The 15,811-nt window shown below is 36.0% G+C and overlaps 3 protein-coding genes and 2 long non-coding RNA genes across 5 annotated transcripts; 2 read left to right on the top strand and 3 right to left on the bottom strand.

Moving 5' to 3' along the window:
• Positions 1 to 330: 330 nt before the first annotated feature.
• On the top strand, positions 331 to 15,589 carry LOC116300525 (uncharacterized). Its single transcript, XR_016121303.1, has 5 exons — positions 331 to 659; positions 6,688 to 7,174; positions 11,560 to 11,741; positions 13,685 to 15,291; positions 15,479 to 15,589. It is a non-coding gene; the product is annotated as an uncharacterized LOC116300525 (long non-coding RNA).
• Positions 5,094 to 6,626, bottom strand: LOC148906456 (uncharacterized). Its single transcript, XR_016121304.1, has 3 exons — positions 6,447 to 6,626; positions 5,910 to 6,114; positions 5,094 to 5,233 (listed from the first exon to the last, which is right to left on the bottom strand). It is a non-coding gene; the product is annotated as an uncharacterized LOC148906456 (long non-coding RNA).
• On the top strand, positions 7,566 to 10,026 carry LOC148906455 (uncharacterized). The gene is made up of 3 exons (XM_089037787.1): positions 7,566 to 7,747; positions 7,862 to 7,924; positions 8,735 to 10,026. Exons 1-3 carry the CDS (start codon positions 7,641 to 7,643, stop codon positions 9,420 to 9,422), a joined length of 858 nt encoding a protein of 285 aa, XP_088893913.1. The 5' UTR covers positions 7,566 to 7,640; the 3' UTR covers positions 9,423 to 10,026.
• LOC148906454 (uncharacterized) lies at positions 10,081 to 11,325 on the bottom strand. The gene has a single exon (XM_089037785.1). The coding sequence runs from the start codon at positions 11,254 to 11,256 to the stop codon at positions 10,174 to 10,176; it is 1,083 nt and encodes a 360-aa protein (XP_088893911.1). The 5' UTR covers positions 11,257 to 11,325; the 3' UTR covers positions 10,081 to 10,173.
• Positions 12,186 to 13,872, bottom strand: LOC116300527 (uncharacterized). The gene is made up of 4 exons (XM_089038035.1): positions 13,664 to 13,872; positions 13,334 to 13,447; positions 13,102 to 13,219; positions 12,186 to 12,458 (listed from the first exon to the last, which is right to left on the bottom strand). Exons 1-4 carry the CDS (start codon positions 13,870 to 13,872, stop codon positions 12,186 to 12,188), a joined length of 714 nt encoding a protein of 237 aa, XP_088894161.1.
• Positions 15,590 to 15,811: the final 222 nt, after the last annotated feature.

Below are 15,811 nucleotides of genomic sequence, written 5' to 3'. Positions count from 1 at the left end.
ACTTTCATTTTTAAGCGGGTTTTTTTTCAGGGTCGGTTTTCTCGGTTTTCCTCCCTTCGTAGATCTACACGAGAGTTGAGAGAGATGTACGCCTATACTTAATGTAGTGGTAGTGAGTTTTACTCCGTAACAACATTCTTATTCGTTTAGTATTATATTTATTTATTTATTCTTTCTTTCTTTCAGTTTTATGGGTCGATTGTTTTTTGTTATATATATATATTTTTTTAATTCCTTTTAAAAAATGTTTTGATTCAATTTTTTTTTTCGATTGGAATTTTTCCAGGCAAACTAAGCGTTACATGCACTCATTACAGGCACGCGTTACAAGCGCAAGAAAGTCAAAATAAAATGCAAATTTTTCTATCATTTGTCTGGCCTGGCGTTTTTCAAAGCGTTGCATGTAGCATTACAAGTCGTTACATGCGTACGTTGGGAGCAGGTTGTTATTTATTGTTAAAACTTAAAACGCAGCATTTTTCCAAGTTCATACCTTGTCTTTTCCTTTTTTCTTTTCTTTCCTTTTCTTTCGTCTCATTTCATTTCGTTTCCTATCCATCATCGCATCAGGAAAAGAAAAGCAAAGCAAAGCAGAGGAGAGGAGAGGAGAGGTTTTTGAGGTTTGAAATAGCTTTATTGGCATGACCTACAATTTACAGGTATTGCTAAAGCATTGAACATTAACAGGGATTTTTTTTGTTTGTTATATTTTACAAACACATTGTAATAAGAAAAATATCTATATATCTATATCTACACATATCTATATGTAAAGTAACATATTTAAAAAAATAGGTATGAGTATTACAAATATACTAAAATCTTAATTGAATGGTAATAATAATCAAACATAAATTTATCAAAAGTAATCATTAATACATTACATCAATTATTATGATTCATTCCTAAGAATGAAGCATTCGCATATAAACTTAGAAAAATAAAAAATAACCTTGTCATTGGTAGAGATCATTAAGTTACGAATTATGTTAAGATCTTTAAAATTGTCAACAGATATTTCAGGTCCTATCACATCAAAAAATCGTCGGCGAATTTGATTATAAAGAGGACAGTTACACAACATATATATTTCTGTTTCAACTTCATTGTTCGTACAGAATAAACAGATACGTTGATCGTTTGATATATTTTGATTGTTGTATCTGCCTGTTTCGATAGCTAATTTATGATTACTAATTCTAAATTGGTGAACTGCCTTCTTTGCTCAAAATTTTGAATTCTATCCAGATAAATTTCATATTCATAAAATTCCTTAAACGTATTATAAAAGCATAATTTTCTTGAATTGTTTACGAGTTTTTTCCAATGATTGAAGTAAAATTCCTGCATTTTTACATAATACTTGTCCAAATTAGAATTAGAGATGACATCTGTAAGTTCATTTTCTATGTTATAAAAAGATAACATTTGTAAAAGGTTTGTATAATAGCAAGATTTATTTTCTGCATGTAAAGACTAGGAAATAAGTAAAGCTTGTTTTGATAGAGAATTATCAGGTAAACATAAAAGATGATTAAAGTATTTTAAAGAAAGTTTGTCAATAAATGTTATCAAAGGAAAACGTCCAAGTTCAGCACGTGATGCAATATTCGAAGCCTTATTACTTACGCCAAGATAATATTTACAAAAACGTAGTTGAACTTTTTCAATCGGATTTTTATCCCATTTTTCAAAGTCGTGCTTTTGATATACACTCCAAATCTCGCATGCATAAGTTAAGATTGGTCTAATTACACCTTTTGCTGTTCATTAACAGAAAATGTACATTCATTTGTGCCAATAGTTGTATCAATAACGTGTAATGTACTTTCATCAACACCACAAGTAACATCATTAGCGCGGATCAACTTTTAATAACGACAATTGAATATGCGTGTACATTCATAGGCATCAATGGACAATCAATAGCGCGTTTGTACATTCATATGCGCGGAATGTATTTTCTTGTGCGCGAAATTCAACTTCAATAACACCAAATGACAAACAATTGCATTTATGGACAATCATTTACCCAAAAGTGAAAATTCATTAGTGCTATTAGCATAATCATTGACAATCTATAACGCGCTTGGACAATCATGAGGGTCAACGTTATATTCTATAGCGTGGTTCGACAAACACTTGCATGATTCGAATAAACAATAAGAGAAATAAAACAATCATTAGCGGGTTTTTTTTAATCACTTTAATACATATAAAAAACTCAGGAAACTGCCTCCATAATAGCGGCTGCGTAGGAGAATAGCAATTAGCTCACTTAAAGCAGCAATTAAAGCCGACATCAGCCGTCCAGAGATCCAACAACATACGAATTATTGGGCTGAGGCAAGACGACAAGGGATTGCTCTAGGTCTCTACAGAAAGCAGTTGCTAATGGAAGGGTTCCAGAGAAATGTGGCAACCATCCCTATCGCTAAATGTGATCAGTGGTTCAGATATATGCAAACGTATTTGCCACGATGTGTAAATGGCGAAGAAATTGAAGGCTAAAATAGTTTTTTAAAAAATCGCTAATGATTGTTTTATTTCTTTTATTGTTCATTCGAATCATGCAAATGTTTGTCGAACCACGCTATAGAATATAACGTTGACCCTCATGATTGTCCAAGCGCGTTATAGATTGTCAATGATTATGCTAATAGCACTAATGAATTTTCACTTTTGGGTAAATGTTTGTCCATAAATGCAATTGTTTGTCATTTGGTGTTATTGAAGTTGAATTTCGCGCACAAGAAAATACATTCCGCGCATATGAATGTACAAACGCGCTATTGATTGTCCATTGATGCCTATGAATGTACACGCATATTCAATTGTCGTTATTGAAAGTTGATCCGCGCTAATGATGTTACTTGTGGTGTTGATGAAAGTACATTACACGTTATTGATACAACTATTGGCACAAATGAATGTACATTTCCTGTTAATGAACGGCAAAAGGTGTAGTGAATCAAATAGTTTACAAGCTAATTTTGGTTTCAAACGCCTAAAATCAATTTTATTTGTGATTTTATAAAATGCATGTAGAGCTTTTCCTTTTGATTTAGTTTGGTGACAGGAAAAATTACCAGTAGAACTTATTCGAACGCCTAAATAAGTAAATTCCTTAACAATTTCTAGGCTGTTACCATTTAAGATGAAATGTGATTGTTTTATCCTGTCCGTTTCTTTTTTACAGAAGATCATTATTTTTGATTTTTTTTCGTTTACTGACATTTGCCATTTCGTGCAAAAATTATTAACAAGATTAACACAGTTCTGTAAACCAACTTGCGATTTTGATAAAAGAACAAGATCGTCAGCATATAAAAGGGAGGTGAGTTTTTGGCCATTTGGAAGAATATAAAAATCGGTGTTATTACTATTTTCTAATGACATTGAGAGCTCATTTAAAAATAGGTTAAATAACAAGGGACTAAGGATACAACCTTGTCGTACGCCCCGTGAATACTGAAAAGACTTAGTTCGCTTTGAGCCTATCTTTACGAAGCACGATGACTTAGAATATAAATCTTTGATTAAGTTGTAGAAATTACCATTAATATTGTATTGTAATAATCTAAGTAATAATCCTTCATGCCATATAGAATCGAAAGCTTTCTTAAAGTCAATGAAACAGGCATAAATTCTTCCTTTCTTTTTGTTAATAACTTGTTGATCGATTAAAGAACGCAAAGTAAAAATATGATCTGAAGTTCGGAAGTTTGGCATAAAGCCAATTTGAGAATTGTGCAAAATATTGTTCTGTTGCGTAAAATTTAGTAGTCTTTGATTTAGAATGACGGAAAAGAATTTTCCCAAACAACTCGAAACACAAATTCCTCTATAATTACTTGTATCAGTTCTATCGCCACTTTTGAAAATGGGGGTTAGAGAACCAACACACCACGAATCTGGATAAATTCCAGATCGCAAAATCAAATTAAAAAGTTTATTATAAACCGGAAGCATAACGTGAAAGCTATGCCGAATCATTTCGTTTCGTATTTTATCAGATGCAGCAGCTTTGTTGTTTTTAAGTAATTTAATAGCAGATTCGATTTCTGAATTTTGAATGGGACAATTAAGATCTTGGTTGATTGCCTGATCATTCTCTTGCTCCATATGTTGTAAAGACTCGACTAAAGAATCCTGTAATGAAGAATTTTGCTTCCTAGAATGGAGTGAAGTGAAATGATTTATCCATTGCTGCTCGGTAATTGGAGGAATGTTTTCTTCTTTATACTCCTCATTCGCAGAATTTAAAATTTTCCAAAATTCGTCATTATCAGAGTTATTTTTCCAATGATGATAATTGTGTTTCGTGAAATTCCTTTTTCTTTGATTTCAATAGTTCTTTAAAGGATTTTAAATGCTGATGATATTGCTCTCTCAGATTGATATTTAGAGGATCAGCATGTTTTTTTTTTTGAAAGTTTGCGGAGTTCTTTCCTAGCTTTTCTACAATCAAAATCAAACCATTTTTTGTTACAAATCATTTTTGTTTTACGTTTAGTTTTGATTATTTTCAGTTTTAGAGATAAGGCAGCAGCCTTATTAAAAATACTTTGAACACACTCCACCGCTTGATTAATACACTCTTTGTTAGACAACGGAAAATCTGTCAACAAAAACTTTTGTATCAAACATTTCACAGAAGGTGAAGACATCGCTTGTTGAAATGGCTCAATTGAGTTACTCGACCAAACATATTGAGGAGACAACTTTTGAAGAGTTTCAGTAATGTTGTTATCTTGGAATGGAATCGAAGTTTCGAAATTAAACCAAGCACAAATTGGACTATGATCGGAAATAAAATTTGGCTTATCAACAATGAAATACTTAACATTTTGAAATAGATGTTGATCTACGATAATGTAATCAACAGTACTTACACCATTTCTACCATGATAAGTAATTTTTCCTAAAGAATCTCCTAAAGTTCTTCCATTAAGAATGCGTAAATCAAAAATTTTACAAATATTAAGTAATGTTTTTCCGTGATTATTAATGTTGCCATTAATGGAGAGGAGAGGAGAGAGAAGAAACCAACGAAAAAATACAACAACTTTCATAGAATATTATCACTAGTTTCTATACATTTTTATTTCTTTGTTTAGTTTATATTTTTACATTCCGTATTGATTTAGAGCTTAAATTTATGACCATACAGATTTTTTTAAATGTGTTTATATATTAGCTACGTTGTGTCATTTCCGGTCCGATGTTTTATCTGAAATAGATAGAAACTTCTTTTTTAATCTTTACTTTTAAAATGATGATTTCCAATTTTAAATATCAAATCTCTTTATTATCCATAGACCCACCAACCCATCCATCCATCTTTTCATTCACTTTTATTGGCTAACACTGAAACCAGCCACAGAGGCAGTTCAGATAAAAAATGTTTTTATCACTGAAAGCAGATTTCTAGATAAGTTTTCACTCAGTTTATTTAATTTGAGACGCCATTTTTTACCATTTTCCCGCCTTTTATGGGTTTCCTGTGGTATTGGCGCGAGACACCCGTTAACAGTCACCCTCCTTTTAAAAATTCCGGATGGCCGTCACTATGGCGGTTGCGGTTTTGGACAGTTTTGCTTAGATAAAACAAGAAATCATTGTAGCTACGTCACATTACATAATGATGATGATGATGCTAATAATGATGGTGATTGTGATGATGATGGTGATGATGATGATGGTGATGGTGATGATGATGATGGTGGTGGTGATGATGATGGTGATGATGATGATGGTGGTGATGGTAATGGTGATTGTGATGATGGTGATGATGATGATGGTGGTAATGGTGATGATGATGGTGATGATGATGGTGGTGATGATGATGATGATGATTTATTGACTTGTAAAGCGAATGATGATTTATAAAACAAATTCAAACTTACGATTCATGGTTTGCACAAGAGCAACCTCTGTTTAAGGTATGCAAGCTTTTGAGAGTAGCTTATTCACGTTAGTTGCAGCATACTCGATGAGATTCTTGAAGGAGCTCAGAAGGAATATTTGACTTGAAGACCCGGTGATAATTTGAAGTTCATTAGGATCAACGTCATTACCAATACCTATGGCAAGCATCTTGCAGCCCATACCCTTAAAACCAAACATAATGTTAAACCTATAAAGAACAAGCACTACTATTGGTAGAATTACACCAATAGCATCTTGCAGCCCATACCCTGGAAAACAAACACAATGCTAAACCTATAAAGAACAAGCACTACTATTGGTAGAATTACACCAATAGTATCTTGCAGCCTATACCCTGGAAAACAAACACAATGTTAAAGCTATAAAGAACAAGCACTACTATTGGTAGAATTACACCAATAGCATCTTGCAGCCTATACCCTGGAAAACAAACACAGTGCTAAACCTATAAAGAACGAGCACTGCCATTGGTAGATCTCAGTCTTCAAACTTACCCTGAGTTCGGCAGAAGGTGCCGGGAGTCTGTTTAGCCCGTTCCAAGACTGACCATCAGTCATGACGATTACGGTTTTAGGAACTCCTGGTCTCTGAGAAAGCTTGATGATTTTATCTCGCGCACAATTGAGTGCATTGTCGGTCAGGGTTGATCCAGCAGTGTACTGAATGTTGTTTATTACCTATAAAAAGTAATGATCTTTGAATACTTATGTGGGAACTGGGCTTTCTTTTCTCAAGTCATTCAACATGGCATCCGTCAGGTCATCCAACATGGCCTCCCTCAAGTCATCCAACATGTCCTCCCTCAAGTCATCCAACATGACCTCCCTCAAGTCATCCAAAATGGCCTCCCTCAAGTCATTCAACATGACCTCCCTCAAGTCATCCAAAATGGCCTCCCTCAAGTCATCCAACATGGCCTCCCTCAAGTCATCCAACATGGCGTCCCTCAAGTCATCCAACATGGCATCCGTCAAGTCATATATCAATACTTACATCTCTCATCTGTGATAGTGACATGCTACCACTGTCCATCCAGGTCAAGTCCACGTAGCATTTCTCGTTAAAGGTAACTATTCCAAGCCTTGATTTTCCAGCAGAAAAGTCGTAAGCGTTCAAAAACTTTTGGAGAAATTCCAGAACAAGTTTGAAGTTATCCTGGCCAACACTACCAGACACATCAACCACCAAGATCACATCAGACACAGTGGTGCATTCTAGAAAGGTAACAGATATTCTACGTTACTTTTGTGATAAAGAATAAACGTTCCTCGTAATACATACTGTTTTTGCCCTTTTCAACTCTAGACCGAAAACAAAAATGTGTACTCAATTAGTGCGAAATCGCTAGAACAACAGACACTTAAATAAATAAATATATTTACATTATTTATAGTCTCTAAATTTTTAACTGGCTCTAAAAAAAGAAAGCTTTTTAGCCAATTAAAGCACGCCCTGACGAAAATCTATTACATTATAAAACTCTGATTCTTAGAGTTTGTACCAACCCCAGAAATTTTAGGAAAATGCTTTTCCAATTGTATTATTATTTTTCTAAGCAAATTAACTGACCTTTAGCGGCTTAATTATCTCGTTTAGCTGTTTCAGCTAAGTTATTAGGGAGTTTAAGATAGGGCAGCTACGGTAGACTACTACGGTTGAACGCGGTTCGTGATCTGGGACGAGTTTCAATGCGCATGGATGAAAATTCATGCATGCAGTGGCTGGCCGTGAATCCGGTATCATTTTGGCTTCCTATTTCAGCCATGGCTTCGCCGAATGCAGAAAATGAAAACTGGTGAGTGTTTATCATAAGTTTTTTGCAAATGCGTACGTATATCAGGTTAAATTTATGAGAATGTATTGTATAGCTTGCTACAATTTAACACGCTGTAATATCGCAATTTTTTAGTTCCACAAGTCCATGCAATGTTCCACGTGTGGAGTCGGATGTCACCGGTTCTCTTCGCAATAAGTAAGTAAAAACAATCAAAACTACTTTGTAATTCTTTCACAAGAGTTAATGCAGAGAGAGAATAAAGTCCATTAAAATGTTTTTCTTAGTTGGGGTTGATTGTCACATCACCTTATTTTAATTGCAACAAGCGTTCGCTCTAAAATATTTTTATATTTGTACTTTCAATCCCACGACACCTAGGAAACGAAGTAGGAAAATAATGTACTATTATTATTGTTATTGTTATTATAGTTATTACTATTATTATTATTATTGTCATCATTATTGTTGTTTGAATGCAATTAGTTTAAAACCATGAAATATTTTGCTGGACTAACAACAACTAATTTGCATCTAACATGGAATAAACCAACCATGCACTTGCGACATCCTCACTGGAAAAAAAAACTTATGTTGATAAACTTTTTCATTTCCTTCTTGTGTCGTTCTTTCTGTTCCTAATTTTATCATTCTATGCAGGAAATTTTGTATTTGCGGCTCAATAAAGTTTTGTCTTTCTTGGCACTAATCAATTATGAGCGATATATTGAGAGAGGTGCTTTGCTAGAGTATTTTCCTTATATCCGTGAGACACTTTTTACGAAATTGCACTAATTAGTTCTCGCTAGTCTTTGTTCAGTAAAAAAAATTGCACTAAATTAAATTTGCGATTTTGTCAGCAAACTATTACACAGATGTAATGGAAGCCCTTTCTCTATTTCATGGGTACAATCTATTTGCACTTAATCATTCGCTTATTATAACTTGGTATTCAATTATGTTTAGGGCATGAAAAAAAATTTATTTCTTTTTTTATTTCATTTACAGTGGAACATTTAGATGGACAGAGGAACGAGATAGACTTCTTCTACGACAAATAGTATCCCTCGAGCCTTTTGCCTACAAAGCTGGGACTAAAGAAGCAGGTCTTAGGTGGACAGAAGTAGCAGAACGGATCAACTGCTATGCTCATTTCTCAAGTCAACCTAGAGATCAACGCAGTGTGAGGGAACGTTTCAACAAATTGTTGGCAGACTTCAAGAAAAAAAGCAGGAATGAAGAGTCTGCAAGTGGCATTGCTCCTGATGACCAAACAGAAAATGAGATGATATTGGAAGAAATAGTCGAAAAAATGAAATCTCCGCTGATCCAAGTTGCAAGGGATGAAAAAAATCAGGAAAAAAAGAGACAAAATGCCATATTCATTAGGAACAATGCAATGGAAACATGGTCTAAAACAAGAAAGAGTGGTAGTGAAGGTTGTTATTCGGGTTCAGAGGGGAACGGCCAAGTAGAGCAGGCGTTGACCAAAAGACGTAAAACAAGAAAAGGAGGGTCAGAAGCACTGCAGTACTTGGCTGAAAAAACAGAAGTAGAAACCGCTCTGCGAAAGCAAGATCTTGAATTACGCAGAGAAGAAATGCGTCTTCAAGCAGAACAGCAAAAGGAACATTACAAATTGCAACAGCAACAGATGCAACTTATGGCTGACATTGTCAAAAGACTAGCAAAATAAGTTTTTGCCTTTTAAACCACTCGGTTCTTGTTTGGATTTGTATGTTAAATTACATTACTTAATGTAATGTGAAACGCACTTTAATAATACTTTCCACTAGCTAGTGTTTTTGTTCTATTAGAAATGCTTTTATCGATATCGTACAGTATATCAGTCACAAAACAAAACTAAAGTATGAGAAACCAAGATGCGTGTGTTACGTATGTAAGCTATTTATTCAAAACTGCATTATTCAACTTATAGAAATAATATTATTGTGAATATATATTGAATAATTTTAAGTATTTGTAAATATTTATTACTGATCAAAGTGTAAAACCTGGTTTACCCGAGCAACGCAAATACACAAACAAACGAAAGGACTGGCTTGCGTTGTAGTATTGCGTTTGCGTTTTCACCGGTACGGTTCACACGTTAAAAATGAAAGAATGGAAACCTTTCCATTTTCTTGCGTTTGCGTTTGCACTTGCGTTGCTCGTGTGAACCAGGCTTAATAGTCAATTGGACCAGGTTATAGTAACTATTATTATAATATAACAATTATTAATGTAATTATGAAGATGTATTACCAGAAGGCTTAATAAACCCAAGAAAATAGATGTAACCGATGGAATTTCAATTGGGGTATACTAAAATGTATCAAATTAAATAAGATCTATTTCAGGGGTGTAATGACCTACTTTATTCTATTAAAAACAACAACAAACAAACAGAAGAGCGTTGCAATATTTCCAACAGGATATTATGCGCTTTATGCTAAATAGTCAGCTAATGTTGGAGGCTCAACTTGAAATGACTCAGAGGTTGTATTACCATACAAACAAGTGAGCATGTTTCTGAACAATGCACTTATTATGTACTGCTTTCCTACTGCACTTAATCCTATCTTTAAGTTTTTCTTATAGTCAATGAACTTGAAGTAGTTCGAGACATCGCGAAACAACCACTCCACGGAGACTCGGACTGAGCTCATAGCTTCATTGAAAGACCTCATATCAGGTGTTAGAACAGAAACATCTCCAACGCGATAGGGACACATCAAGTTGGGGCGGAGCGGGTAGGCTTGGTCACCGTATACACAGAGAACGTTCCCTGCTGGGTTAAAAGCTATTCTTTCAAGGGTTCCCAAGAGTCCCGAGTCTCTTAACGTCCCTGCATCATGTCGGCACCCTTCCACTGGACCGTAAAGATTGGCTATCAAACCATTTGGAAGTGCTAATGCTTGAAACTTTAGCGCGTGAACTCGTTTGTGTCCGTTGTATACTACGTTTTGGTGTAAGCCGGGTCTGCATATTGGACGGACAGTCCCATCAATGAAGCCAAAACAATTCGTTAGAGGAGCGCCTTTTCTTAATATGGCTTCTGAATATCGTTGAAAAGATGCTCTGGAGAGAAAAGGTTGATTCCAGGAGGATAAACGGAAACCATGAGTTTCATAAATCCAGTCAAGCACAGTGTTTGTTATCATGCTTATCTCGGGTATTGGACGAGCGAACGTAGGAATCATATCGTAATACCGACCAGGGTAGGCCAATCTCTTTAGCAGCATGCACAAGCCCTCTAATCCACTGCAGACAGTCCCTTGAGAACAAACGAAGCGTACAGGTAGCTGCAGATGGTTCCCTAACACTGGTATATCCTCTTTTGCGACTCTGAAGTTAGATTCGCACTCGCTAGAACTCAAGTCATCCAAGCAAAAGGAGTCGTATTTCCAGAATGGATAAGAAGGATTAGAGGGTTTATATTCTTCATATAAAATCAAGAACTCATCCTCTCTCAAAATACCATCAGCAAAAGCAATGACGATTGCATTTCTTATATCTTCAAACGACATTTCTGCTAGCCAACACTCGGATAGCACTCGGTTGCGAATCAAAATATATCATTTTTTGCGACCACTAAACCGTATACGGTATGCTCGATCCAGTATTCACCAGACGCGTTCAACCGTAATAGTCTACCGTAGCGGTCTTATCTTAAACTCTCTATTGTAGTAAGTAACACAGCGCTTACATAGAGCAGTCTTCGTATGACTGTGAAAAGCTCAGTGCCGTAAGCGTGACGTGCCGTGACCGTGATACTTTCTAGAATTTTAATTGGCTGATTTTTTTCTCGCGCAATATGATTGGTCTAACAGTGCCGTGATCTTGGCGTGACCGTGTCCGCACCGTGTTCCTGGTATTTACAGTCTTACGAAAACCGCACTAAAGGCCCGTTTTTGCAGCTATTTGAGGTGCGGTTTTTGTAGAGATTTTGGTCAAATTCAAGAATGGCAAGGAATAAACTTCCAGCTAAGTTGACTTTCAAGACAAACTTAAGGTAAATCATATTTTGATTAGTATTTCCCATGATTCTGTCAAAGAGAACCCATGAAATATGAATTCTTCATTCTTTAAATTGATTGTAAATGCTACTAGTTTAACTCATATAGGGGAATTCTAGTTTAATCAACACGAGAAATCTAACTACATTCGTACTTAGCGCCTGCTAGGAAAATTCTAACCAAAAATAGTCGACCCATAATCCCTTTCAGGGAACGCATCTGCTGGTTATATGAAGTTTTATTCCTGACACCAAGATTACCTAGACTAAAAAGGGAGCATAGACTAAATTTATGTTTTCAAAAAATTTCGCAAAAATCGCAGCAAAATTCGCATCTCAAATCAACCGAAAATACTAGCCCGTGCAAACGGGTTCTAAAAAAGTTCTATAACTGTAGAGAAATGAAGTATATAATATACAAGAACATGCGTCATAGGTAAATTATGAGCCTTGTATTACTATTACTGTTACTATTACTATTACTGTTACTGTTACTGTTGCTGTTGCTGTTGCTGTTGCTGTTGCTGTTGCTGTTGCTGTTGCTGTTGCTGTTGCTGTTGCTGTTGCTGTTGCTGTTGCTGTTGCTGTTACTATTGCTATTACTATTACTATTACTATTACGAGCATGTATACATGATACTCACGGGCTACTTCAACTTCTTCGACCTCTTCCTCTGGAGCAGCTGCTGGTGCTGAAGCACCAATGTTAGAAATCTGTACAAGACATTTTTAAAAAAGCATTTACAATCTAATTTCTTCGTCTGTCTCTTGTGTAATCACGGTGTGTAATCACAGCTTAGCCCCAGCCTAAATAGATGCCCTAAAGATAGCCCATATTTGTCTATGTTTTCCCATTTCAGACGCCACAAGTCATTCTCTTGAGAATAAGATTCTTTGTTTGAGCTGTAAACATATTCATGTGTCTTCTCATGCGCAACCATTAAACGCCATTAAACGCCTCATTCGCAGGGTGCAATGATTTCCCATTTCAGACCACGTGTAATTCTCTATGAACAAGATTCTTTGAGATGTATCCATATTCATGTGTCTTGTAATACCAACAAATAAATGATACTTTTGGGGATGACACGTGGTCTAGTATGGGAAAACATTGCACTAAGACGAATTAGGTCAATAGTCCCTTTCACAGTTCCCTGCGCCATCTTGAAAGGTAGCCGTGCCTTTGCATCGAAGCGAGACGAACGGTGACCTTGTTCGTCTCGCTTCGATGCAAAGGCTCGGCTACCTTTCAACATGGCGCAGGGAACTGTGAATGGGGACTATTGGAGGTAGAGCACGCACTCAATACCATTTACTGGAGCCAAGATAAATTCTGTTTTTAGTTGTTCTTTCTCACCTCGTACATAAAGGCTCTGAAATATCCACCCACACAGATTTCTCCATCTTCCTGGCTCACAATAGTTTTGTTATGTTTGATGACCCCGACACAATGATCTTCAGGATCAAGTGGATAGCTAAAACAAAAGAAACAAGCTACAGAATCCCATTTACTCCTTGATCAAAAAAACGTGTGCTTATTAGGAGCGTTTTGGTACGAAAAGAAATGGTGTTTTTTTCCGATTACTTACTCTTTTAAATAATCTGACAAAGGTCCTTTAGCCGAGAAACAAACGCCATAGTTCTCCAGAGCAAACCACGAGTTTCCCGCTTTAATAGCCGCTGCACGACAACGACAGGCCAAACTGAAACACAACGAAAAAGGATGAACGAATGACATAGTATGGGAGGGAGGGAGGGAGGGAGGGAGGGATGGATGGATGGTTGGATGGGTGGGTGGGTGGATGGATGGATGGATGGATGGATGGAATTGGACTGGGTTAGGATTGAATGAAAGGATAGAGAAAGCGAGATGGATGAAGGATGGATGAATGGGAAGGGATATGGAATAATTAACTCACTCGTATACATATCCATCAAAGTTGTCCCAGTCAATCTTTACGGGTGAATCAGCGCTCCTGTCATCAATGAGAGCTGTCATCGTCCGATGAAAATCAACTCTACATCCTCTCTTGATCCACCATGTTGGACATTGCTGGTAGGTGTACGCTATAAAATAGAAAACATGCTTATTAGCTACTATGGGATTAAGTGAAACATCTAGTTGCATTGCAGTGCATCGTTGGTCTGTTTAGGGAACTTTCTAATATGGCGTCTATTTTGTATCTAAAGCAGTCATAACATGCACCAAAACCACAGGTATCCCATGGAAAGAAGCACTGGGCTTTTCTCTTATCCCGACACCAAAACTAGAAGAATTTTTTCACATTGTTTAACCTTTTCATCTCAAAGATAATGAAAAATTAAAATGGTATATGAATTTTATTGTTTAAGAAAACATTTATCATGACGTATATTTAGCAATTATTTGCCGAAGGCGAAGTGAATATCGGGGAATGATTTACCGAGACGCGTGTCTTCGAGCGGCGAGGTAAATATTCTCCATATACGCTGAGCCTGAGGCGAATAATTGTTTTAGCATATACAAACTTGTGTACAGAGTAACTTATTTTTATATACAATAATTCAATAAAAACAAACAAACAAAACCTTTTAGTTTTTGTGACAAATTCACGCAAAACTTTTAGCAAAACTTTTAGGCCATACTTCGTTGCCTTTTTAGTATTGATAGGAATGGCATTTACTTTCATTTTTTCAATTTCCTCATCGGAAATTGTAGCAAAACGATTGCTAGCAGATGCCATTTTGTTGCCGACTCAATATTCCGAGATTCAGAGGTGAATATCGTACAATATTCACCTCCAATTAACGAATGAGCGCGCGCGTTCTCAGGAGGTACACAAGTTGGTATATGCTAATAAGCATTATCCTTCTATACTAAGTCCACGAGATCAAATCCGAATTTTAGAAACATTTTAAAAATGTCACCCAAACGAGCTTCTTCAACATTGAAGCTCGCGAATAATAGACCTTATTCGTGGTGTGACAATGTTTTCCCAATTCAGCGTGACAAACCTCTGGGGGAATGAAGAGTTATTTGTTTTGCAACTCGTCGGGATATCATCGTTATTCCTTTCATATCCTTTGGGATACTCATGAATTTTTCGAAGAGTAAAAACAAAAGAAAATGAATCCTCTGGAGGTTCGTCCCGCTGAATTGGGAAAACATTATCACACCACGAATAATTTCTATTGATAAAAACATATGATTATTAACACACTAAACCTTGGATATACTTACAGGAAACGTGGGGAATGACGAAGAGTTGTGCTGCACACAAACCTAGTACGGCGTAGGCCAACACTGAAACAAAAATTTGGTGAAATATTATTCTCTTAACTCATCAATAACCTTTTAATTTTTTTGCTAATTATCTAAATTCCTCGCGTTTTTCCAATTTTACTTGCAGCGTTTGAAAAGACACACCAATAGATCTTCTCAGCAAGGGTGTACTTTTTGCCCATTTCAGACCACGTGTCATAATTCCCTGGAACATCATTCCTTTGTTTAACGATTGCGCATGAGAAGTGTACAAATCAAGGCAAAGAATCTTATTCTCAAGAAAAGGTTGGGGTTCAGATTTTTAAAAATGCTTCCATGATAAAAGTATCGTTTTAACTTTACAAAAAAATCATCTTTACCAATGTAAATTTAAGAGTATTTTTTAAAATACGAAGAAAGTTTTAAACAGATTGAAAATGATGAAAAAATAGTATCGGCCCGATATTTTTGAAAAAACCTTTTTTCTTTGCAGATTGGCCTTCAGTTCACACGAATAAGCCACTTAAAAACTTTTCGAAAACGCAATGCGTGGACCAATTATTTTTTTCTTTCAAAACAAGGAATAAAACAATTTCTTTACAAATACGTGTGAAAGTGGTCTCATACTTACTATTGGACTTGGTCTTGACAAAATCGTTGAATGTCTTCTGTCCCTATCAAGTGACAACACAAGGTCTACCACCTTGTTTTATACCCATCCTCGCCTAGCTGGTCTCCATGGTGACTAAAGACCAAGTTTCTATGGACCAGAAGAATGTCATTAGGAGATGACATCAGATAATGGTGGATAATGAGTTGAGGAGTT

The sequence above is a fragment of the Actinia tenebrosa genome, unplaced genomic scaffold (assembly GCF_029948245.1).
Source record: "Actinia tenebrosa isolate PJP-AT-01 unplaced genomic scaffold, QUT_ActTen_1.0 PGA_scaffold5__44_contigs__length_20552954, whole genome shotgun sequence".
Taxonomy (NCBI): Eukaryota; Metazoa; Cnidaria; class Anthozoa; order Actiniaria; family Actiniidae; genus Actinia; species Actinia tenebrosa.
The sequence above is the reverse complement of the archived record's forward strand: the minus strand, read 5'-3'. Positions and strand labels throughout refer to the sequence as shown.